The sequence below is a fragment of the Oncorhynchus kisutch genome, linkage group LG15 (genome assembly GCF_002021735.2).
Source record: "Oncorhynchus kisutch isolate 150728-3 linkage group LG15, Okis_V2, whole genome shotgun sequence".
Taxonomy (NCBI): Eukaryota; Metazoa; Chordata; class Actinopteri; order Salmoniformes; family Salmonidae; genus Oncorhynchus; species Oncorhynchus kisutch.
This window is the reverse complement of record NC_034188.2, coordinates 23010730-23036703: the sequence shown is the minus strand read 5'-3', so window position 1 is coordinate 23036703 and position 25974 is coordinate 23010730. Positions and strand designations below refer to the sequence as shown.

At 44.9% G+C, this 25974-nt stretch overlaps 1 protein-coding gene across 2 annotated transcripts; it reads right to left on the bottom strand.

Annotated features, from left to right (window-relative positions):
* Window positions 1–2430: 2430 nt before the first annotated feature.
* Window positions 2431–23849, bottom strand: LOC109905942 (basic proline-rich protein). 2 transcript variants are annotated; one of them, XM_031789852.1, is made up of 11 exons: window positions 23290–23843; window positions 20596–20730; window positions 20187–20353; window positions 19587–19861; window positions 14733–14873; window positions 14230–14395; window positions 12954–13841; window positions 12641–12829; window positions 6378–6588; window positions 5341–5444; window positions 3269–4269 (listed from the first exon to the last, which is right to left on the bottom strand). In XM_031789852.1, the coding sequence occupies exons 5-9, from the start codon at window positions 14859–14861 to the stop codon at window positions 6410–6412; spliced, it is 1551 nt and encodes a 516-aa protein (XP_031645712.1). In that variant the 5' UTR covers window positions 14862–14873; window positions 19587–19861; window positions 20187–20353; window positions 20596–20730; window positions 23290–23843; the 3' UTR covers window positions 3269–4269; window positions 5341–5444; window positions 6378–6409. The 2 variants fall into 2 exon arrangements, with proteins under 2 accessions (XP_031645713.1, XP_031645712.1); XM_031789853.1 differs by having other exon boundaries at window positions 2431–4269; window positions 5341–6588; window positions 23290–23849.
* Window positions 23850–25974: the final 2125 nt, after the last annotated feature.

The window sequence follows — 25974 nt, the reverse complement described above, 5'->3', positions numbered from 1 at the left end:
TGAGGTGAGAAGGGAGGTAAAGGCAAAAAAGGCCATGATGGCAAAGTAAATACAATATAGCAAGTAAAATACTGGAATGGTAGTTTTGCAATGGAAGAATGTGCAAAGTAGAAATAAAAAATAATGGGGTGCAAAGGAGCAAAATAAATAAATAAATAAAAATTAAATACAGTTGGGAAAGAGGTAGTTGTTTGGGCTAAATTATAGGTGGGCTATGTACAGGTGCAGTAATCTGTGAGCTGCTCTGACAGTTGGTGCTTAAAGCTAGTGAGGGAGATAAGTGTTTCCAGTTTCAGAGATTTTTGTAGTTCGTTCCAGTCATTGGCAGCAGAGAACTGGAAGGAGAGGCGGCCAAAGAAAGAATTGGTTTTGGGGGTGACTAGAGAGATATACCTGCTGGAGCGTGTGCTACAGGTGGGAGATGCTATGGTGACCAGCGAGCTGAGATAAGGGGGGACTTTACCTAGCAGGGTCTTGTAGATGACATGGAGCCAGTGGGTTTGGCGACGAGTATGAAGCGAGGGCCAGCCAACGAGAGCGTACAGGTCGCAATGGTGGGTAGTATATGGGGCTTTGGTGATAAAACGGATTGCACTGTGATAGACTGCATCCAATTTGTTGAGTAGGGTATTGGAGGCTATTTTGTAAATGACATCGCCAAAGTCGAGGATTGGTAGGATGGTCAGTTTTACAAGGGTATGTTTGGCAGCATGAGTGAAGGATGCTTTGTTGCGAAATAGGAAGCCAATTCTAGATTTAACTTTGGATTGGAGATGTTTGATATGGGTCTGGAAGGAGAGTTTACAGTCTAACCAGACACCTAAGTATTTGTAGTTGTCCACGTATTCTAAGTCAGAGCCGTCCAGAGTAGTGATGTTGGACAGGCGGGTAGGTGCAGGTAGCGATCGGTTGAAGAGCATGCATTTAGTTTTACTTGTATTTAAGAGCAATTGGAGGCCACGGAAGGAGAGTTGTATGGCATTGAAGCTTGCCTGGAGGGTTGTTAACACAGTGTCCAAAGAAGGGCCGGAAGTATACAGAATGGTGTCGTCTGCGTAGAGGTGGATCAGGGACTCACCAGCAGCAAGAGCGACCTCATTGATGTATACAGAGAAGAGAGTCGGTCCAAGAATTGAACCCTGTGGCACCCCCATAGAGACTGCCAGAGGTCCGGACAGCAGACCCTCCGATTTGACACACTGAACTCTATCAGAGAAGTAGTTGGTGAACCAGGCGAGGCAATCATTTGAGAAACCAAGGCTGTCGAGTCTGCCGATGAGGATATGGTGATTGACAGAGTCGAAAGCCTTGGCCAGATCAATGAATACGGCTGCACAGTAATGTTTCTTATCGATGGCGGTTAAGATATCGTTTAAGACCTTGAGCGTGGCTGAGGTGCACCCATGACCAGCTCTGAAACCGGATTGCATAGCAGAGAAGGTATGGTGAGATTCGAAATGGTCGGTAATCTGTTTGTTGACTTGGCTTTCGAAGACCTTAGAAAGGCACGGTAGGATAGATATAGGTCTGTAGCAGTTTGGGTCAAGAGTGTCCCCCCCTTTGAAGAGGGGGATGACCGCAGCTGCTTTCCAATCTTTGGGAATCTCAGACGACACGAAAGAGAGGTTGAACAGGCTAGTAATAGGGGTGGCAACAATTTCGGCAGATAATTTTAGGAAGAAAGGGTCCAGATTGTCTAGCCCGGCTGATTTGTAGGGGTCCAGATTTTGCAGCTCTTTCAGAACATCAGCTGAATAGATTTGGGAGAAGGAGAAATGGGGAAGGCTTGGGCGAGTTGCTGTTGGGGGTGCAGTGCTGTTGTCCGGGGTAGGAGTAGCCAGGTGGAAAGCATGGCCAGCCGTAGAAAAATGCTTATTGAAATTCTCAATTATGGTGGATTTATCAGTGGTGACAGTGTTTCCTATCTTCAGTGCAGTGGGCAGCTGGGAGGAGGTGTTCTTATTCTCCATGGACTTTACAGTGTCCCAGAACTTTTTTGAGTTAGTGTTGCAGGATATATTCTTCCATGGCAGTGGAAATCTCTCCGAAACACAAAAAGGGATTTCAAAACCTCTGAAAAATAACATCCCAGTGAGAACAGAATACAAAGCCTTGCGCTTTCAATTCTCCACCAAGCTAATGCACGCCGTTTTCTCTCAATGCAGATATCCAATTCATACAATAACATAGGCATACACCCTACCCTGGGTGCTTTCACACATACACCGGCCCCCCACACAATTCCAACATCACCTTTACTGAGAGGCAGTGCATGGAAAGATGAGGTCAACATAGCGTATCTATGAGTATGAATGGTAGCAACAGAGCAGAGCTCTTAACTCCTCGAAGGTCAAGCAGCTGTCATTCCCCCACTGAGAGAAACAATCCCTAAACCATGGCTAAGAAGAGAACAAAACACACTGCGCAGCCTTTCTCAATTCAATTCAATTCAAGGGCTTTATTGGCATGGGAAACATGTGTTAACATTGCCAAAGCAAGTGAGGTAGATAATATATAAAGTGACTATATAAAGTGAAATAAACAATAAAAATTAACAGTAAACATTACACATACAGAAGTTTCAAAACAATAAAGACATTACAAATGTCATATTATATATATATACAGTGTTCTAACAATGTACAAATGGTTAAAGGACACAAGATAAAATAAATAAGCATAAATATGGGTTGTATTTACAATGGTGTGTGTTCTTCACTGGTTGCCCTTTTCTCGTGGCAACAGGTCACAAATCTTGCTGCTGTGATGGCACACTGTGGAATTTCACCCAGTAGATATGGCAGTTTATCAAAATTGGATTTTTGTGGATCTGTGTAATCTGAGGGAAATATGTCTCTCTAATATGGTCATACATTGGGCAGGAGATTAGGAATTGCAGCTCAGTTTCCACCTCATTTTGTGGGCAGTGAGCACATAGCCTGTCTTCTCTTGAGAGCCATGTCTGCCTACGGCGGCCTTTCTCAATAGCAAGGCTATGCTCACTGAGTCTGTACATAGTCAAAGCTTTCATTAATTTTGGGTCAGTCACAGTGGTCAGGTATTCTGTCGCTGTGTACTTCCTGTGTAGGGCCAAATAGCATTCTAGTTTGCTCTGTTTTTTTGTTAATTCTTTCCAATGTGTCTTGTAATTATTTTTTAGTTTTCTCATGATTTGGTTGAGTCTAATTGTGCTGCTGTCCGGGGGCTCTGTAGGGTGTGTTTGTGTTTGTGAAGAGAGCCCCAGGACCAGCTTGCTCAGGGGACTCTTCTCCAGGTTCATCTCTCTGTAGGTGATAGCTTTGTTATGGAAGGTTTGGGAATCACTTCCTTTTAGGTGGTTATAGGTTTCTCTCTCTCCCTTCATGTAAGGTCAGCAAATACAAAAACAAGGCAACTCGAGACAGACACCCCAGTGCCAACTCCCTGGAGCGCCATAGGAAAGGCAGTAAAGCACTAGTTCTCACTCAACGCTGGGTGGGTGCAGAAGTCACAGTAGGAGCACTACAAGACAAAGAGAGTGGCTACAAGACAAAGAGAGTGGCTGCAGGACAAAAAGAGTGGCTGCAGGACAAAGAGAGTGGCTGCAGGACAAAGAGAGTAGCTGCAGGACAAAGAGAGTAGTCGCAGGACAAAGAGAGTGGCCGCAGGACAAAGAGAGTAGCCGCAGGACAAAGAGAGTGGCCGCAGGACAAAGAGAGTGGCCGCAGGACAAAGAGAGTGGCCGCAGGACAAAGAGAGTGGCTGCAGGACAAAGAGAGTGGCTGCAGGACAAAGAGAGTGGCTGCAAGACAAAGAGAGTAGCCGCAGGACAAAGAGAGTGGCTGCAGGACAAAGAGAGTGGCCGCAGGACAAAGAGAGTGGCCGCAGGACAACGGGAGTGGCCGCAGGACAAAGAGAGTGGCCGCAGGACAAAGAGAGTGGCTGCAGGACAAAGCGAGTGGCTGCACCTTATGATTGACTGGCACAGACTCAGTGCTAACTATCAGGTAGGTACCAGACCGATCACAGAAGAAGGCCCTGAAAAGATCTAAACATTCATGTGAATGGCTCAACAGACAAAGAGCCAGATCACTGGGATCATATAACACAACTACCAATGATAGTAGAAATAGGACAGCAGTTTGGCCTGGTGGAGCTGTGGACATAGTCACTCACTGCTCTCATCATCCTCAAAGTCGTAGCGTGCGTAACTGTTGGGGTCAGCTGCACGTAGGGTACGGAGCCAGGGGAAGTCTGTGATCATGGAGTAGGGGACTTCATCTACCACTCCTACAAACAGAGAGAGAGTAGATACATCAGAACAGGGCAGAGCAGCAGCTGCCACCAAAACACTAAGGGGCAAGTGAAGGAACTATTGAGAAAAACTGATTAAATAATGTAGGAATTGCATCATGAAAACCTGAGGGGGACAATAAATGGAGCATGGAAAAACACTAAATCCCACTATGTAGCATAGTGACCCTAGGGGAGGACGTAGCATAGTGACCCTACGGGAGGACGTAGCATAGTGACCCTACAGTAGGACGTAGCATATTGACCCTATGGGAGGACATAGCATAGTGACCCTAGGGTAGGACGTAGCATAGTGACCCCACGGGAGGACGTAGCATAGTGACCCCACGGGAGGACATAGCATAGTGACCCTACGGGAGGACGTAGCATAGTGACCCTACAGTAGGACGTAGCATATTGACCCTACGGGAGGACATAGCATAGTGACCCTAGGGTAGGACGTAGCATAGTGACCCCACGGGAGGACGTAGCATAGTGACCCTACGGGAGGACGTAGCATAGTGACCCCACGGGAGGACGTAGCATAGTGACCCCACGAGAGGACGTAGCATAGTGACCCTAGGGGAGGACGTAGTGACCCCACGGGAGGACGTAGCATAGTGACCCTAGGGGAGGACGTAGCATAGTGACCCTAGGGGAGGACATAGCATAGTGACCCTAGGGGAGGACATAGCATAGTGACCCCACGGGAGGACGTAGCATAGTGACCCTAGAGGAGGACATAGCATAGTGACCCTAGGGGAGGACATAGCATAGTGACCCCACGGGAGGACGTAGCATAGTGACCCCACGGGAGGATGTAGCATAGTGACCCTAGGGGAGGACGTAGCATAGTGACCCTACGGGAGGACGTAGCATAGTGACCCTACGGGAGGACGTAGCATAGTGACCCCATGGGAGGACGTAGCATAGTGACCCCAGGGGAGGACGTGGCATAGTGACCCCACGGGAGGACGTAGCATAGTGACCCTACGGGAGGACATAGCTCCGCTGTGAAGAGACCAAATCTCAGTCTCAGTGTGCTGAACAGGACTTTCTCCATCTCACCCTCCAAGGTGTAGATGTCTCGGCCCCAGGAGTAGTTGGGATACTTCTTCACATCCTCTTCCGTCCGCATGGCTTCGGGGAAGAACTCATACTTAATGAGCTCCCTGTTGATTAAATGAAAGTGGTTGTTTATGTCAGGTTTTTAGATAGAGGAAGGAAGGAACTGGTTCTTGACCACCATGTCAACAGTACAGTACAATATGGCTGATTGAGGTCAGAAGGGATTCAACAGCACCACCTGCTGGCTGTAGTTATAATGACACCAGGGCCATGATAAAGAAAGAGATCTACTGTAGGAAACAGAAGGGCAGTAACACACCAAATGTCAGGGGTTGGAACCCATTCAGGGAACAGAAAACTGTGAAAGAAGAACATTTTTTAGAGGAAAATAACCAGATGCAAGAACGAAAGTGATCTATACAGTTCCGGAACAGATCCATTATTTTAAAAGCATGGGAACCAGTTAATAACATTATTTAATGTTCTGGGCATTTCTTTCCAGTCCCACAAAAAAACAAAGTGGCTAGGTAAAGCACACTGGTTTATTCCAGTGTCTGCCTGCCTGCCAGCTGAAAATCTTTGCCAGTTTGTGTGTGTAGGCTACCTGCCCCTCCCCTAAAGCCTGCATAGTCTACTGTAGCTAGTGACGTTACAAATGTTATTGGTCACATGCACTTATTTAGCAGATGTTATTGTGAGTGTAGCAAAATGCTTGTGTCGCTAGCTACAACAGTACAGTAGTATCTAACACTATACAACAATACACACAAATCTAAAATTCAAATGATGGGATTAAGAAATATATAAATATTAGGACAAGTAATGTCAGAGTGGCATTGACTGAAGCTGAAGCTCTGACCCGACATCCTCTCACCACCATGCCCCTCAGCCATACCCCTCGCCCTGGCTGGGCTCTCCTCAACAAGGTCCCCGGGCCTCCAGCCCCTCTGCCCCTGCTCTCCCCCCCAGATCCTGCCTTCTCTCTGGGGTCCTGTCCCCTCCTCCTGACCCTCCAGAGGATGGGTGGTTGGGCCCACCTCGAGTCCTTTCCTCTGGGCCGGGGCGAGCCCTACTGCAGGTGCAGCGAGTCCTGATCACCCCCTCGTCTCCCAGCTCCCCTGCCCTGGCTCTGGCCTGTTCCTCCCGGTTCTCTGAGTCTTCTCTCCAGCGGACAGAGCGTACACAGCCCACTGTGGTGCTGACGCAGGGGCGACCCTCGCTGACGCAGGGGCGTCTTCCCTTTACCACCTGGAACACACACAGCACAGGACTCAGAGCATACTGAGACTAGCTGTGACAATGTAAATACAAGCCATGGAAATAATTTTGACTCATGGTAAGGATAGAAAATTGCTTTTCATCATCAACATTTTGTCTCATGGTCTCATATTCTACCAGAATTATGAAAGCCTCTTTCGATGTGAGGAGTAAAGATTTGAGAGACTCACTACTAGGACTATGGCAGTCATGAAATATTGTCAGACGATTATTGTAATGGAAATGGGGGCCGGTCTTACGGTAATTGACCATTAATTAACAAACATGTTTTGCATCTTAGCTGAATAAACTAGAAAAGGATATGAAGTGGCTATGTCGAGCGTAAAAGTCTAATACGCTAGATTTATTTGGCAAATTTAGTTTAGAATGCCTAAGAAATCTAATATACATGGGCTGCATGCTGCCACTATCCTATTGACTATTTGAAAAAGGTAGCAAAAAAAGCTTGCGCCCTGTTCCTTGCCTCAGGCTGCACACCCTGTTCTCTCATCAAGTGATCATATATTGTCACCCATCAAACTATTCTCAATTTAAATCTTGTCTTATGTAGAAAATTTGTTTCGATTTAGAAATGGACAATTATTAAATGGGTAGGAACAGGGTCAGGGGGGAAAAAAAGACCTCATCCGTATGCACTGAGACCGCTTTCCCGCAGTTTAAATCATGCCGGTTGTAAAGGTGAGCCCCTGAGAAATACATATAGTAGCAGCTGGGATCCTCAACCATCACAACAACTCTGCTTTCACACAGGATTGCATATATAGAAATGTCTGTGCTTATAAGAACTGTTATTTCACGTCATGCATCAACCACTGTTTGAGGAGAATGCTGCCTCTTGCTGCGCTACAGGTGATATTCCACCCAATCTCTGTATGCCATGGGCTCTTCAACCCTGACCTGCAGCTACCCAAAGCTTAATTTGGGAAACCAAGTCAAATCTGTTCGGGAACATCAATAGTAACACGTGGGAAGAAAGGAATGAGGGAAAGAGGAGAGATGGAAAAACATGGTGGTGAGACACTCTTTACCGAAAAGGTAATGTGTCAGCCTAATATGAAAACAAAAAATGCCCTATTACTAGGCTATTCAAAATTAAATTCACTATAATATACAGTGCCTTCGGAAAGTATTCAGACCCCTTGACTTTAAAAAAGAAAAAAATAAATTGCACACACACACACACGTTACAGCCTTATTCTAAAATAATAATTATCCTCAGCAATCTAGACGCAATACCCCACAATGATAATGTGAAAACAGGTTATTAGAAATGTTTGCTAATGTGTTAAAATGAAAAAACAGAAATACCTTATTTACATAAGTATTCAGACCCTTTGCTATGAGACTTAAAATTGAGCTCAGGTGCATCCTGTTTCCATTGATCATCCTTGTGATGTTTCTACAACTTGATTGGAGTCCACCTGTGGTAAATTCAATTGATTGGACATAATTAGGAAAGGCACACACCTGTCTATATAAAAAGGTCCCACAGTTGATAGTGTACATTGGCGCAAAAATCAAGCCATGAGGTCGAAGGAATTGTCCGTAGAGCTCAGAGACAGGATTGTGTCGAGGCACAGATCTGGGGAAGAGTACAAAAAAATGTATGCATCATTGAAGGTCCCCAAGAACACAGTGGCCTCCATCATTCTTAAATGGAAGTGGTTTGGAACCACCAAGACTCGTCCTAGAGCTGGCCGTCTGGCCAAACTGAGAAATCGGGGGAGAAGGGCCTTGGTCAGGAAGTCGACCAAGAACCCGATGGTCACTCTGACAGATCTCTAGAGTTCTTCTGTAGAGATGGGAGAACCTTCCGGAAGGACAACCATCTCTGTGGCACTCCACCAATCAGGCCTTTATGGTAGAGTGGCCAGACGGAAGCCACACCTCAGTAAAAGGCACATGACAGCCCGCTTGGAGGATTCTCAGACCATGAGAAACGAGATTCTCTGGTCTGATGAAACCAAGATTGAACTCTTTGGCCTGAATGCCAAGCGTCACATTTGGAGGAAACCTGGCACCATCCCTACGGTGAAGCATAGTGGTGGCAGCATCATGCTGTGGGGATGTTTTTCAGCGGCAGGGACAGGCAGACTAGTCAGGATCGAGGGAAAGATGAATGGAGCAAAGTGGAGAGAGATTCTTGATGAAGTCCTGAGAGCTCTGGAGCAGGTTCTCAGACTGGGGCGAAGGTTCAACTTCCAATAGGACAACGACCCTAAGCACACAGCCAAGATAATGCAGGAGTGGCTTCGAGACAAGTCTCTGAATGTCCTTGAGTTGCCCAGCCAGAGCCCGAACCAGATCGAACATCTCTGGGGAGACCTGAAGATACAGTGCCTTGCGAAAGTATTCGGCCCCCTTGAACTTTGCGACCTTTTGCCACATTTCAGGCTTCAAACATAAAGATATAAAACTGTATTTTTTTGTGAAGAATCAATAACAAGTGGGACACAATCATGAAGTGGAACGACATTTATTGGATATTTCAAACTTTTTTAACAAATCAAAAACTGAAAAATTGGGCGTGCAAAATTATTCAGCCCCTTTACTTTCAGTGCAGCAAACTCTCTCCAGAAGTTCAGTGAGGATCTCTGAATGATCCAATGTTGACCTAAATGACTAATGATGATAAATACAATCCACCTGTGTGTAATCAAGTCTCCGTATAAATGCACCTGCACTGTGATAGTCTCAGAGGTCTGTTAAAAGCGCAGAGAGCATCATGAAGAACAAGGAACACACCAGGCAGGTCCGAGATACTGTTGTGAAGAAGTTTAAAGCCGGATTTGGATACAAAAAGATTTCCCAAGCTTTAAACATCCCAAGAAGCACTGTGCAAGCGATAATATTGAAATGGAAGGAGTATCAGACCACTGCAAATCTACCAAGACCTGGCCGTCCCTCTAAACTTTCAGCTCATACAAGGACAAGACTGATCAGAGATGCAGCCAAGAGGCCCATGATCACTCTGGATGAACTGCAGAGATCTACAGCTGAGGTGGGAGACTCTGTCCATAGGACAACAATCAGTCATATATTGCACAAATCTGGCCTTTATGGAAGTGTGGCAAGAAAGAAAGCCATTTCTTAAAGATATCCATAAAAAGTGTCGTTTAAAGTTTGCCACAAGCCACCTGGGAGACACACCAAACATGTGGAAGAAGGTGCTCTGGTCAGATGAAACCAAAATTGAACTTTTTGGCAACAATGCAAAACGTTATGTTTGGCGTAAAAGCAGCACAGCTCATCACCCTGAACACACCATCCCCACTGTCAAACATGGTGGTGGCAGCATCGTGGTTTGGGCCTGCTTTTCTTCAGCAGGGACAGGGAAGATGGTTAAAATTGATGGGAAGATGGATGGAGCCAAATACAGGACCATTCTGGAAGAAAACCTGATGGAGTCTGCAAAAGACCTGAGACTGGGACGGAGATTTGTCTTCCAACAAGACAATGATCCAAAACATAAAGCAAAATCTACAATGGAATGGTTCAAAAATAAACATATCCAGGTGTTAGAATGGCCAAGTCAAAGTCCAGACCTGAATCCAATCGAGAATCTGTGGAAAGAACTGAAAACTGCTGTTCACAAATGCTCTCCATCCAACCTCACTGAGCTCGAGCTGTTTTGCAAGGAGGAATGGGAAAAAATGTCAGTCTCTCGATGTGCAAAACTGATAGAGACATACCCCAAGCGACTTACAGCTGTAATCGCAGCAAAAGGTGGCGCTACAAAGTAATAACTTAAGGGGGCTGAATAATTTTGCACGCCCAATTTTTCAGTTTTTGATTTGTTAAAAAACTTTGAAATATCCAATAAATGTCATTCCACTTCATGATTGTGTCCCACTTGTTGTTGATTCTTCACAAAAAAATACAGTTTTATATCTTTGTTTGAAGCCTGAAATATGGCAAAAGGTCGCAAAGTTCAAGGGGGCCGAATACTTTCGCAAGGCTCTGTAGCTGTGCAGCAACGCTCCCCTCTCATCTGACAGAGCTTGAGAGCATCTGCAGAGAAGAATGGGAGGAACTCCCCCAAAAAAGATGTGCCAAGCTTATAGCGTCATACCCAAGAAGACTCAACGTTGTAATCGCTGCTAAAGGTGCTTTAACAAAGTACTGAGTAAAGGGTCTGAATACTTATGTAAATGTGATATATATTATTATTATTTTAATTTTTTTTACAGTTTTTGCTTTGTATTTATGGGGTATTGTGTGTAGATTTGAGGGGGAATTTAAATAAATAAATAAATGTTAGAACAAGGCTGTAACGTAACAATGTGGAAAAAGTAAAGGGGTCTGAATACATTCCAAAGGCACTGTAGAATTGTAGGCTAACACTGTAATCCACCCTACACAATCAATGAACCAACAGCATTGCCTCGGCCTGCCTATATGTTCTCTCCCACACTCATGGATAGAACGTTTGGTGCGTAGCATTAGGTAACCAGTCCATCCAGTATGCATAATCATATAGTCCACACAAAGGAAATTACTAGAACTTGTTTATTTTTGGAGTATAGGCTACACTAATTATGTACCAAAGACATCTTAAATCTGTATTTTTTTGCATGTTTTTCTGCCGTGAGTAATATGCGGTAGGCCATTAGGCCATGTATTGTATAACGGCACAATCATTATTTTATTCAGGCTCATATACAGTACATTCACCAGACAGTCTATTACATACACCACCCCATTCCTGAAATTGGTTTGCTCCTACAGACAGTGAGTCACGTGGCCATGGCTTGCTATATAAAGCAGATAGGCATCGAGGCATTCAGTCACTATTCAATTAAATGTTCGAACGGGCAAAACGAGTGACCTAAGCGACTTGGAGCGTGGCGTTATCGTTGATGCCAGTACCTCAGAAATGGCCGTCCTCCTGGGCTTCTCACAGTGTCTAGGGTTTCCAGAGAATGGTGTGAAACAAAAAACATCCAGTCAGTGGCAGTCCTGTGGGCGAAAACTGCTCGTTGATGAGAGGTCGAAGGCCAATGGCTAAAATCATGCAAGCTAACAGGCAGTTCACACAGACAAATAAAGGCCCAGTACAACAGTGGTATGCAGAACAGCATCTCGGAAAGCTACAACTCGTCGGTCCTTGTCACGGATGGGCTATTGCAGCAGACGACCACCCTCCTATCGGCTAAAAACAAGAAGAAGAGGCTCCAGTGGGCACGCGATCATCAACACTGAACAATTGAGTAAAAAACATCACCTGGTCTGACGAATCCCTGTTCCTGTTGAGTCATTAACTGATGCCAGTCAGGATTTTGTAAAAGCAGCACGAGTCCATGGACCCATCCTGCCTGGTACAGGCTTGGACGTGGACGTGGACGTGGTGTACCGGTGTGGGGAATGTTTTCCTTGCACACGTTAGGTCTCTTGATACCAATTCAGCAACTAATGTTTCCGACACCTTGTAGAATCCATGCCCTGAAGAATTCAGGCTATTACGGCGGCAAAGGGGGATCAGACCCGGTACTAGTTGGGTATACCTAATAAACTGGCCGGTGCGTATAGGCCTACGCATATGTAAAAGCTTTAGTATGCGTATGAGTGTTTTACATGCAGTATCTTAAATGCTTTGAATGAATCATTATCATCTCAGAAAAGCCCTGTCCATTTCCTTGTTTGGCTTTAAAACAACATCCACAACAACCATGTTTCTCCCCTCAGTTTCAACCTACTGTTGAACTTCTTTCTTCAAATTGATCATCACAGTGAGGTTGAAAAATGTAGCCTAATGGTGAGTTTTAAAAGCATGACAGAGTTCTGATCAGTGTTTGATGTGATTTTCAATTGCATTGATGCCTTAGTGGTTAGAGGGCAAATAGAGCACGGCGTACCAGGCCATTAGTGACATGACGTCGTTAGCGAGTAGATAGGCCTACTATCAACGCATGTCCAGAGTGCATAAGAGGAGATTACCATGACCCGATGGTCACGTAGGATTTTACTGCGGTCATGACTGACGGTTTGCCGGTAATACGGTCTACGCAACAGCTGTACTCACTACTGTGTGTGGCTGTCTCCTCAGCAGTGGCAGTCTTGCCAGTGGGCTGTGGTGGTTCAGGAGGATAGGTGGTGTGTTGCTGGGGCCAGCCAGGAGCCTGGTGTCTGGCAGGGCCCTCCTCATCCTCACTGTCCGAGTCAGACATCACCACTGGAGGCTTCTTCACCACAAACTGAACACCACTGGGACCTACAGGGGGGAGAGACAGAGGAGAAAATAAGTCAGAGGAGCGAGAGAGAATAGTGAGAGGATAGAGAGAGAAATAAAAATGAGAAACGTCTCTTTTCTGTTATGGATTTAGTTCTGTCCAGACCTGCTTGTTCCTTGTCAGGCTGAGGGTTGGCAGGCTGACTGGGACCAGGCGGTTCTTCCTCCTCAGCAGGCTGACTGGGACCGGGACCAGGCGGTTCTTCCTCCTCAGCAGGCTGACTGGGACCGGGACCGGGTGGTTCTTCCTCCTCAGCAGGCTGACTGGGACCAGGTGGTTCTTCCTCCTCAGCAGGCTGACTGGGACCGGGACCAGGCGGTTCTTCCTCCTCGACAGGCTGACTGGGACCGGGCGGTTCTTCCTCTTCAGCAGGCTGACTGGGACCGGGACCAGGTGGTTCTTCCTCCTCGACAGGCTGACTGGGACCGGGTGGTTCTTCCTCCTCAGCAGGCTGACTGGGACCGGGACCAGGCGGTTCTTCCTCCTCAGCAGGCTGACTGGGACCGGGACCAGGCGGTTCTTCCTCCTCAGCAGGCTGACTGGGACCGGGACCAGGCGGTTCTTCCTCCTCTGCAGGCTGACTGGGACCCGGGCGGTTCTTCCTCCTCAGCAGGCTGACTGGGACCAGGCAGTTCTTCCTCCTCAGCAGGCTGACTGGGACCAGGCAGTTCTTCCTCCTCAGCAGGCTGACTGGGACCGGGACCAGGCGGTTCTTCCTCCTCGACAGGCTGACTGGGACCGGGCGGTTCTTCCTCCTCAGCAGGCTGACTGGGACCAGGCGGTTCTTCCTCCTCAGCAGGCTGACTGGGACCAGGCGGTTCTTCCTCCTCAGCAGGCTGACTGGGACCGGGACCAGGCGGTTCTTCCTCCTCAGCAGGCTGACTGGGACCAGGACCAGGCGGTTCTTCCTCCTCGACAGGCCAGGCCAGGCCTGGCCCACCACCTCAGCCTCAATGTTCTCTTCCAGCACCATCCAATTCACCTCAGGAAGCTCTGCAGCAGAGGACCAGTAGTATTAAGGCCATGAGTTTGTAGAAATAGTAGCAATGTTGTAGGAATGTTATAATTAAGCAATAGGGCCTAAGGGGGTGTGGTATATGACCAATATACCACAGCTAAGGGTCGTTCTTATGCGCAACGCAGAGTGCCTGGATACAGACCTTAGACGTAGTATATCGGCCATATACTACAAACCCCCGAGGTGCCTTATTGCTAATATAAACTGGTTACCAACGTAATTAGAGCAGTAAAAATATTTTTTTTGTCATACCCGTGGTATACTGTATGATATACCATAGCTTTCAGCCAATAAGCATTCAGGGCTCAAACCACCCAGTTTGTAATGTCATGTAGAAAAGTAACATTGTGAGCAGCAGCGTACCCTCGGCCCTGTGTTGTGGCTGAGGCATGGCAGCACCACCCTCCTCGTTGTCATTGTTGTGCGGTGGGATGTTGGGTGCGTTGTTGTTGTGCGAGTTCTGGTTGCTGACCAGAGCTGAGGAGACACCTATCCCAGTGCCAGCACTCAGACCCACACGGGCACAGCCCTGAGGGAGAAACAGAGGTCACTCAGAGACAATTGCTCAGAACAGGAAACATTATGACCTAGAAGGTGTTAATACCTAGAAGACTGTTATATTCAGTCTTCCAAGGTGGTTAATATCATATACAGTGGGGCAAAAAAGTATTTAGTCAGCCACCAATTGTGCAAGTTCTCCCACTTAAAAAGATGAGAGAGGCCTGTAATTTTCATCAAAGGTGCACTTCAACTCTGACAGACAAAATGAGAAAAAGAATCCAGAAAATCACATTATAGGCTGATTTTTAATGAATTAATTTGCAAATTATGGTGGAAATAAGTTGATAGTTGATAGTCATAGTCACCTCCGGAAGGTGTTTGTTAGTCAGCAGCTTCATGAAGTATGTTTCCATGGTCGAGCAGCCGCACACAAGCCTAATATCCCCATGCGCAATGCCAGGCATCGGCTGGAGTGGTGTAAAGCTCATCACCATTGGACTCTGGAGCTGTGGAAACACGTTCTCTGGAGTGATTACTCACGCGTCACCATCTGGCAGTCTGACGGACGAATCTGGGTTCAGCGGATGCCAGGAGAACACTACCTGCCCGAATGCATAGTGCCAACTATAAAGTTTTGGTGGAGGAGGAATAATGGTCTGGGGCTGTTTTTCATGGTTCGTGCTAGGCCCCTCAGTTCCAGTGACGGGAAATCTTAACACTACAGCATACAATTACATTCTAGATGATTCTGTGCTTCTAACTTTGGGGAAAAGGTTTGGGAAGGCCCTTTCCTGTTTCAGCATGACAATGCCCCCATGCACAAAGCGAGGTCCATACAAAAATGTTTTGTCGAGATCGGTGTGGAAGAACTTGACTGGCCTGCACAGAGCTCTGACCTCAATCCCATCGAATACCTTTGGGTTGAATTGGAACGCTGACTGCGAGCCAGGCCTAATCGCCCAACATCAGTGCCCAACCTCACTAATGCTTGTGGCTGAATGGAAGCAAGTCCCAGCAGATATGTTCCAACATCTAGTGGAAAGCCTTCCCAGAAGAGTGGAGGTCAGTATAAAATAAATGAGGGCGACCAACTCCATATTAATGCTCATGATTGTGGAATGAGATGTTTGACGAGCAGGTGTCCACATACTTTTGGTCATGTAATGTACCCTACTGTTTGGGATCAGAAATACAGTGTAGACATTGTTAATGTTGTAAATGACTATTGCAGCCGCATAATACCATTCTCAACATCAACAATGAAAAGGTGACTCCGGGATGCTGGCCTTATAGGCAGAGTTGCAAAGAAAAAGCCATATCTCAGACTCGCCAATAAAAAAAAGAAGATTAAGATGGGCAAAAGAACAGACACCGGGACAGAGGAACTCTGCCAAGAAGGACAGCATCCTGGAGTCGCCTCTTCACTTTTGACGTTGAGACTTGTGTTTTATGAAGCTGCCAGTTGAGGACTCAAACTAGACACTAATGTATCAAATCAAATCAAATGTATTTATATAGACCTTCGTACATCAGCTGATATCTCAAAGTGCTGTACAGAAACCCAGCCTAAAACCCCAAACAGCAAGCAATGCAGGTGTAGAAGCACGGTGACTAGGAAAAACTCCCTAGAAAGGCCAAAACCTAGGAAGAAAGCTAGAGAGGAACCAGGCTATGTGGGGTGGCCAGTCCTCTTCTGGCTGTGCCGGGTGGAGATTATAACAGAACATGGCCAAGATGTTCAAATGTTCATAAATGACCAGCATGGTCGAATAATAATAAGGCAGAACAGTTGAAACTGGAGCAGCAGCACGGCCAGGTGGACTGGGGACAGCAAGGAGTCATCATGTCAGGTAGTTCTGAGGCATGGTCCTAGGGCTCAGGTCCTCCGAGAGAGAGAAAGAGAGAATTAGAGAGAGCACGCTCAAATTCACACAGGACACCGAATAGGCCAGGAGAAGTACTCCAGATATAACAAACTGACCCTAGCCCCCCGGCACATAAACTACTGCAGCATAAATACTGGAGGCTGAGACAGGAGGGGTCAGGAGACACTGTGGCCCCATCCGAGGACACCCCCGGACAGGGCCAAACAGGAAGGATATAACCCCACCCACTTTGCCAAAGCACAGCCCCCACACCACTAGAGGGATATCTTCAACCACCAACTTACCATCCTGAGACAAGGCTGAGTATAGCCCACAAAGATCTCCGCCACGGCACAACCCAAGGGGGGGGGGGGGGGGGCGCCAACCCAGACAGGATGACCACATCAGTGAATCAACCCACTCAGATGACGCACCCCCTCCAGGGACGGTATGAGAGAGCCCCAGTAAGCCAGTGACTCAGCCCCTGTAATAGGGTTAGAGGCAGAGAATCCCAGTGGAAAGAGGGGAACCGGCCAGGCAGAGACAGCAAGGGCGGTTCGTTGCTTCAGAGCCTTTCCGTTCACCTTCCCACTCCTGGGCCAGACTACACTCAATCATATGACCCACTGAAGAGATGAGTCTTCAGTAAGGACTTAAAAGTTGAGACCGAGTTTGCGTCTCTGACATGGGTAGGCAGACCGTTCCATAAAAATTGAGCTCTATAGGAGAAAGCCCTGCCTCCAGCTGTTTGCTTAGAAATTCTAGGGACAATTAGGAGGCCTGCGTCTTGTGACCGTAGCGTACGTGTAGGTATGTACGGCAGGACCAAATCAGAGAGATAGGTAGGAGCAAGCCCATGTAATGCTTTGTAGGTTAGCAGTAAAACCTTCAAATCAGCCCTTGCTTTGACAGGAAGCCAGTGTAGGGAGGCTAGCACTGGAGTAATATGATCAAATTTTGGGGTTCTAGTCAGGATTCTAGCAGCCGTATTTAGCACTAACTGAAGTTTATTTAGTGCTTTATCCGGGTAGCCGGAAAGTAGAGCATTGCAGTAGTCTAACCTAGAAGTGACAAAAGCATGGATACATTTTTCTGCATCATTTTTGGACAGAAAGTTTCTGATTTTTGCAATGTTACGTAGATGGAAAAAAGCGGTCCTTGAAATGGTCTTGATATGTTCTTCAAAAGAGAGATCAGGGTCCAGAGTAACGCCGAGGTCCTTCACAGTTTTATTTGAGACAACTGTACAACCATTAAGATTAATTGTCAGATTCAACAGAAGATCTCTTTGTTTCTTGGGACCTAGAACAAGCATCTCTGTTTTGTCCGAGTTTAAAAGTAGAAAGTTTGCAGCCATCCACTTCCTTATGTCTGAAACACATGCTTCTAGCGAGGGCAATGTACTTGTCCTCTTGCTCAGTTGTGCACCGGGGCCTCCCACTCCTCTTTCTATTCTGGTTAAAGACAGTTTGCACTGTTCTGTGAAGGGAGTAGTACACAGCGTTGTACGAAATCTTCAGTTTCTTGGCAATTTCTCACATGAAATAGCCTTCATTTCTCAGAACAATAATAGACTGACGTGTTTCAGAAGAAAGTCTTTGTTTCTGGCCATTTTGAGCCTGTAATAGAACCCACAAATGCTGATGCTCCAGATACTTAACTAGTCTAAAGAAGGCCTGTTTTTAAAATCAGAACAACAGTTTTCAGCTGTGCTAACAATTGCAAAAGTGTTTTCTAATGATCAATTAGCCTTTCAAAATGATAAACTTGGAATAGCTAACACAAAGTGCCATTGGATCACAGAGTGATGGTTCCTGATAATGGGCCTCTGTACACCTATGTAGATATTCCATAAAAATGTAATTAGATGGAGGAGAACACCTCGTTGACAGCCTTCATCCCAATGTCTGTGATGACCCCTGGGTTCTCAATTACATAAGCCAGGCCATACTTCACTAGCTCAGAGTGACTCATTTTACCTCACCAGGAGAACACATCAATCAATACATCATATGTAATAGCATAATCATTGCCAACTGTTTAAGGTGACACTATTTTGGAACATCGCACTCCTTACATATTTTTGTTTTGGTAAACAGCTGAGGGATGGAGAATTGTAACCTCTCAGTCAGAGCTATGGATGCAAGGTCTGACCATCCATGATATCAACATTATAGTTTTAACCCTGTTTTGAGGCTATATACTGTAGTGTTTGTTTATATTTACTTTGTTTACAAACATTGGAGTAAAACAAGCTTATATTTTGGGTTCTGATGAGTTGTTGAACTGTTGAACTAAGCTTATGAGGCATTTATAAATTATGTGCTTCAAGAATCAATGGGTACATATTCATTTATAAGTCATAAAATGAAAGTAGCAACTGCTGATTCCCTCTTTAAAGTGAAGTAATGTGAGTAACTGTTGGTTTATTGGTGATAAGCAGTCTTGGGCAGTCACTACCATCACAGGACTTTAATTTATTGTTTTATTCTGTGTTGTTAAAGCATTCAACCCACATAATGCATTTAATGTTTTTTATTTTTTATTATAGAAACCTAAATCGTGATATATATTTTTTATCAAATTGAAACTGACCTCATTAAGCACTAATTGCTCAGCACTAGTAACTATACAGTATAACATCTTAGACCTTGACTGACTCACACTGCAATAGGAACTCATCAACATATCCAAGGTGCAAAGCCTCAAACTCCAGTAGACCCATCTACAGTGCAGCGAACACCCCATCTTTGGCTAGGCAAGGCTGGATTCGAACCTCACGCAATCTTGAGGAAAACCCAAACCACTCGCTAAATCTCCCCATTCATCATGTTTATCTATTGAATGATCTTAAACAGTAAGTTGTTACCTGCGTGCAGCAGTAATGATGAGGTAGACCAGGTCAACTTCAAGTGCATGCTTACAGGCACCAAATACAATATATTCGAAATCCCTTTGGGGCACAATAGGTAGGAGTAAATGCAGAGGGTGATTGAAACACACAAACTGTACTGAATTGAATATCAAATCAAATCAAATCAAATTTATTTATATAGCCCTTCGTACATCAGCTGATATCTCAAAGTGCTGTACAGAAACCCAGCCTAAAACCCCAAACAGCAAGCAATGCAGGTGTAGAAGCACGGTGGCTAGGAAAAACTCCCTAGAAAGGCCAATACCTAGGAAGAAACCTAGAGAGGAACCAGGCTATGTGGGGTGGCCAGTCCTCTTCTGGCTGTGCCGGGTGGAGATTATAACAGAACATGGCCAAGATGTTCAAATGTTCATAAATGACCAGCATGGTCGAATAATAATAAGGCAGAACCATATCATTAAGATGGTCCCTCAGCTTACCTGACTTCCAGCTGTCCTCCACCACGTGCTGGATGAGCCTCCCCAGGAAGGTTATTCTGACAAACTCCAGCTGCTCCAGGTTGTGGGCAGAAGCCAGGCCTGTCACCAGGGGAACGCACTCAGGGAGTTGGTGGGGCCCGCGCAGTTCCTCATCACAAAGGTCCGTAGGCTGACACACAGGAAGTCTTTGAAGGGCTGGGGCTTGGTCAGGCGAACCCACTTTAGGTAGAGGTGTCTCAACATGAACACACAAGGGATCTCTGGCACATTCACCCCTGGGACATAAGATGTGTACAATAACTTAGTACACTGTGGAGAGTGTCTTAAGCCTGGTAAATACAGTTGTCCATTGAGCACACAACATCTCTACTAGGCATACAGTATCATAGAGCTGGTAGAGCTCAAAATGTATCACATCACTATAAAATATCTTTATGCAAACCTATCACCTCAACATGAATGTTGTTTTCTGAATTGAGCATAAGTCACAGGCCGGGTCCCAAATGGCACCCTATTCCCTATATATAGTGCACTACTTTCAACCAGAGCCCTATGGGCCCTTGCCAAAAGTAGTGCCGTACACATGAGCCCCAGACTCACAAGCAGATTGGGCCAGGCCTGAAGAGCCTCTAGTACCCCTGGGATGCTGAAAGCATGGTATTCCCGGACCCTGTGCCGCTCCAGGTAGCGGGGGTGCAGCCCATACAGCTGCTCCAGGTCTGGCATCTTCTTCAGCAGCATGAGGAAACTGGGGTCCGTGAATCCTGCTTCATTGCACCAGGCCAGAACAGTTACAGAGGGATAACTACAGAGTGCAGTCTGTATAGGTTCCCTGTCACAGAGTACGTACATATTACCTGCAATCTTAAGTGCTTTAATCTTTCATTTGTGTTTGACAGCCCTAAAAAATGGACCATTCAAAAAAAGATCAACTATTCTGCATAGGATCAATATCATAATCAATCCCCTGTAGCTTCACTCAAAGCATACCATGTACCTCTCTGCCTACCTGAGGGAATGTACTCCCACCAGCGGCTGGCACACAGGTCCACCACCTTCACCCCTGCGCAGGTACTGTGTTACCGCCTCTCGGAGCTTCCGAGACAGGCACTTCATACACATGACGTCCTGCATAGGTAGATACCTGCATGGACGAGGAAAGCCCTTGAACTGAAATTCGTCCCGTACGCAGGTAAAACTAAGTATATGTTATTTTCCAAAAAGCTTTTTAAGTTTAGATACCTGCATGGATACAGTTTCTGATGATTTATGGATGGTGCCTACATTGATAATGTGCCCGCTTAAAAAAGTCTGGGTATCTTTCAGAAAGCATATCGATGAGTTAGTTAAGTCAATCATTAAAATGGGATTCCTTTAGGGGAATAGGGCATGCCTTCCACAGGGGGTTGGTGGCACTTTCATTGGGGAGGATGGGCTGAAGTAATGACTGAAGTGGAATAGTAACAAACACAAGGTTTGATGCCATTCCATTCACTCTGTTCTAGCCATTATTATGATCTGTCCTCCCCTCAGCAGCCTCCACCGATGCATTTCATTAAACAGAAGAAAAAACATTATTCAGTCAATATTCTTACCGGTTATAGACTACGGGGATATCATCTATACGAATGCAGCTGCTACTGTATTGAAGCCATTTGACACAGTTTATCATCACACTACGCTTAATTACGGGCGACAGGTTCAGTACACATCACTGCATTCTGTATCAGAAAACTGGCTGGCACTCTCTGAAGTTTCGTAGATCGATGCATTGCACTACTTTTGTTTATAAAGCCCTCTTACACAAACTTCCGCCATACCTTACTTCATTGTTAGCCTATAGGCGTAGAAGAAACCAGACCCGGTCTCAGGGACGGCTAACTCTGGAGATCCCTTCTATCTCCACTGAGTTAGGTAAATATGCTTTTTTAAATTACTTGTGGAATAATCACAGAATGGCACTTGAACCAGGCAGATAAACTCAGCTACTGCCAAGTTCAATATCATTACATTATAAAAAAAATTACATCAACATTTTTCAGAAACAGCAATGTATGCATTAATTAATAAATTATACAATTAATGACTTTTTTTTTACCAATCTAACTACATAACGGTAATAATTTAATGGTAAATCTATTGATAAACTGGGTAAATCAAGATGTAGCCTAGGCCTATTCACAAGACAGGTGAATGCATATTCAATAGGAGTGTGTGCATGCATTGAGTTTTTGAGCTTGTTTAGGCTGATTTCAGATGTCAATATGTTTCCCTTCCATTTGGGACTTATTTTATTGTACTGATCAACATCATTTTCATAAAAGTAGCTTATTTTATTTTTTTGCTGTTTCTAACCAGTAATGAGGTCATTTATGAGGCAAGAGAGGGGTGGGTCCATCAGAACCCCCCCCCGATTGGTGGCAATCACCTTAGAAATCAGCATATTTTGCATTATGGTTTGCATATTATCACAAACTAAGTATTTGGGTAGTGAAATTATGTTCGCTTCAGCTGTAAACTAGCAAGGAAAGATAGCATCCAAAGCTGGAGGATACCGGAATCTTCTTCCAATGTAACGTGTTCTAGCCTGTATAGACATAGCAAACAGTATATAACAGTTTCAACATTTCTATATACCATGTTGCATTATTCAAGTGTGTTAACTTCTGTGCAGTATGAGTGGGGAGCTAATATGATGCTGCCCAGACTCCCAGTGCAGGCTAAGTGGAGCAGGCACGGTGTGCTCATGCTATAAGGGTTACATCGACTGCGCTGATAGACTTGATCCGTGACACACATTTGACAAGTACTGAAAGTTTCCCAACGTTTTTCATGATCTGGTATTAAAAAAGTACTGAAGTTTCAGTATACCGTGCAACACTAATGTATTGATATGTATATTTTTGTCATTACAGGGATCCTATGAAACAGAGACCTTGATCTCAGCATGACTGTCAAAATAAAGATAAAATAGAAAATACATAAAAAAATATATATATTCACAGCTACCCTATCATCTCAGAACAATGAGTCAGATATTTCACCAGATGTATAAACGTGAAGCATCTAGTTACCCGTTCCACTCACTACCAAATATGGTGATGAGAAGAAGCCCAGATGATGGCAGTGGGAGAAGATGGAGAGAGACAGATTTTGGCTGACATTCTGCAAATTTTCTCAAGATTAAACATTTCATCTCCATACAGTTTACGGTTTCCAAAACTAGAATCTGTAACAAAACAGAATGGAATGCGTTCTGTAAACTTTAGCCTTTGCCAAAATGTTTAAAAAAATCATTGTTCAGGAGTGCAAAGGCGAATTGAGTTATTGTACACACTAATGGAAATATGCAAATAAATGCTAAAACGCGACAATAGAATCTCCCTAGCTCATGCTTGGCTCTGCCCACTATGATTAATTTGCTCCCATTGAAAACGACAGGCTCTGGCCTATCTTGGATTAGCTATAAAAAATATTTGCTATCACGGTCATTGTTGTGAAATTGACATTTGTAACATCTGGGGTCTTCCTGCATGGGGGTGGTGGATGGGTCTTCCTGTGGCATACATCTACATTATTTAAAACCGCGACCACGATGTATCAACAGTGCTGCACCGCTACTAAATGCCTATAGGGGAAACACTGTATAGGGAGCCATTTGGGGGACATGTCAATTGAATTCTGCTCTTTGACTTTCACTGACCGGAATATGTGGCAGAGGACCTCATGGGAGAGCTCATTGATGTAGTCCTTATGCTCATCCAGTCTGTACGGGATTCTTTCTCAATTCAATACAGGTTAGCTCGTCTGCTGGCTTGCAAGCTAATTGACTCTTACTTGAAGCTTCTAATCGCTCAATATAGATGCGCTCAGACAGCTGGCTAGAAAGTTAGCAACATCCCCACCCGACACCCGTGGAAGTAACTTATAACCGTTTGTGGCAGTGGCAAGGTCAAACACAGTTTTAGTTATCCGGTGGTTCTATCTGAACCAACCCTTGTCTAAGGGCTTAGACCGGGCCCCTCTGTCTCCAATATATCCGATAAACATAGAATATGAAAGATGAATTCGGACCTCGATTTCTGAGCTCAAAGATAGACAAGATAGTCAAGTGACACATCTAACAGCGGAAATACATGTCCTCAAAGATGGAAGGCAGTTTTCTTATTTCTTCTTCAATGGCTGATCGCTTCCAACTCATAGGAATCATCACCCACTTGACTACTTTAAAATGGTGGAAGTCCTCAATGGCAATGTCCATGCTAAAACAGGTTATGTACATGTTCAGTCCTCTATCTATCTATGACAGGCTCAATGTTGTCGAAATGCCACGTGACGCACTTATATCATTCAATTCGTAAAAACGTAACTATTAGGAAACTTCTATTAGATCAAATAAGCCTCGTATAGAAAATTAGCAATTACAATTTTTGTTAACAATATTTGACACTCTCGTTGACCTCCATACAAAAAATCCTAACTTTGTGCGATTTTATTTTCTTGGGCGGAGTAAAACCTCTCGCTTCGCCTCTACCTCTCTGGCTCAGATCATGGCGCATGCTCAGAAACGTACTTCCGCCAAACGCAGGCTCCGCCCTTATGATCTCCATGCTGGCATAAATCATACTCCACAGACGCTGAGACGCGATAGTTGCGTTCGTAACCAAGTGGAGGTGGGAATTTACCATTTGTAAAAATGTAAAAGTGCTTTGAACTCGTTGAAACGCTAATTGGCTAATGGCCAACAAGCTGTGTAAACCATAATCTAAAAGTACAGCTATCATGCTTGTGAACAAATTATAGTGTTCAAAGACAATATTAATAAATAATGTTTTGTTGCATTTCACTGCCGAAAAGGCTGGTATCGGGGAAATGATTTTAGTATGTCACGTCAGAAGTCAGCATGTGGGAGCTCAGAACGATATATGAGTTCCCACTAGTAATTAGCAGTTGGAGGGTCGTTCAAGTGCATTTTAACAGTATTATGTGGTAAATTCCACATCCCACTTGATCATGAACGCACCTCACGCTGGTCTCCAGGCAGGAGGAGTCACGAGGAGGGGTTACAAAATGTCAAATCAAACGAAACGCGAAGGAACAGAGCTGTTCGAGGCTGACGGGCTAGGAGGCCGTTTGAAGGAAAGATGTCGGAAGTGGATGCTGTGTTCGAATTGAGCAGCGCGTCGAGTAAATTTGGTGAAGACAAATATTCTGAATGGACAACAGTAGTATCGAAAAATGTTTAAAAAATTAAATAGTCCAAAATTGTAGTGGATACCAGTGTAAGTGATAATGAGTCGCTTCTTGTTGGGATGTGTTGGTTGAGTAAGGATGTATATGTGGGAAACCCGTTTGAGATGTCAAATTGTTAAGTATGTGCTTGGAAAAATGGAGTCTGTCAGATTGACCAGTAATGGTCTTATTTTGATTAATTGTATTTCTGAAGAGTAGAAGAAGATTGTAGTGGGCCTAAAAAAAAAATTCTAACAGATGTTTTGTGGAATAGAGCACATGTCAAGGATTTCAGGGGTGACGATTGATATTCAGGTTGAACACCTGAAGAGAATTCCTGGTGTGGTTTGTGCCCGGCGTCTGACCTACTGGGTGAATGGAGAAAAAGAGTCAGTTGGTGCTGCTGTTTTTTTAATAAAGAGCAAATACCTACTCATGTGAAGCTTGGATACGTAAAATATGCTGTAAGAGCTTTCGTCCCCCACCCACCGGAGAAGAATTGTAAAGGATTTGGCCACGTTTCAAATGTGTGCAGACGAACAGAGGATACTGAAGAACGGCGTGTAGAAGGACGAGAGTGTTGCAATTGTGGTGGGGATCATGATCCTGAGTTCCTGGAGTGCCCAGTAAGGGTGAAGAAAACTGAGTTGGCAAAAGTAAGAGCAGTCAATCTAATCTCCTATGCGAAGGCGATTCAAATAATTGAGAAAACAAGTGGTGCTGGTGAAGAGATGGTAGTGGATACACCACAGCCTGTAGGAAATGTTTGCTGCCAAACAAAATATACCGTGTGTTAAAAAGGTGGATTTTGTTGCGTTCATTGCCACAGTTGTAAACTGTACAGCATAAGTCTCAAAGAAGTAGAAGAAACTGGACAAGGACATTATTGTGGTTGCGGCAGAAAAGTTTTTGGGACTCAAGGATTTTACATTGCAAGAGGTACTGGCGCGGGAAGACCCGACCTCCCAGATTCCCCTTGAGGGATCAGATCCGTTTTATATATATATTTTTTAAAGAAAAGTTGTTTGATTTAGTTTATACCTTTTTTGATAGTTTGGTAGCTGTTTGAGTATTTTGTTCCATTTTGGGAAATCCTGTTTACATCCCGCACAGTAGGTTGCGGAATGCACATAAAATTGTGTGATCGGCAAAATAT

Excerpts from the sequence above, each read along its gene's own strand:
- LOC109905942 (XM_031789853.1), bottom strand. The coding sequence starts at position 14,861 with ATGGTGATGAGCTTTACACCACTCCAGCCGATGCCTGGCATTGCGCAT. Across the intron at positions 14,396-14,732 it reads CTAACAAACACCTTCCGGAG|GGCTGTGCCCGTGTGGGTCT; the intron begins GTGACTATGACT and ends TTTCTCCCTCAG. Across the intron at positions 13,842-14,229 it reads GCCACAACACAGGGCCGAGG|AGCTTCCTGAGGTGAATTGG; the intron begins GTACGCTGCTGC and ends CCTCTGCTGCAG.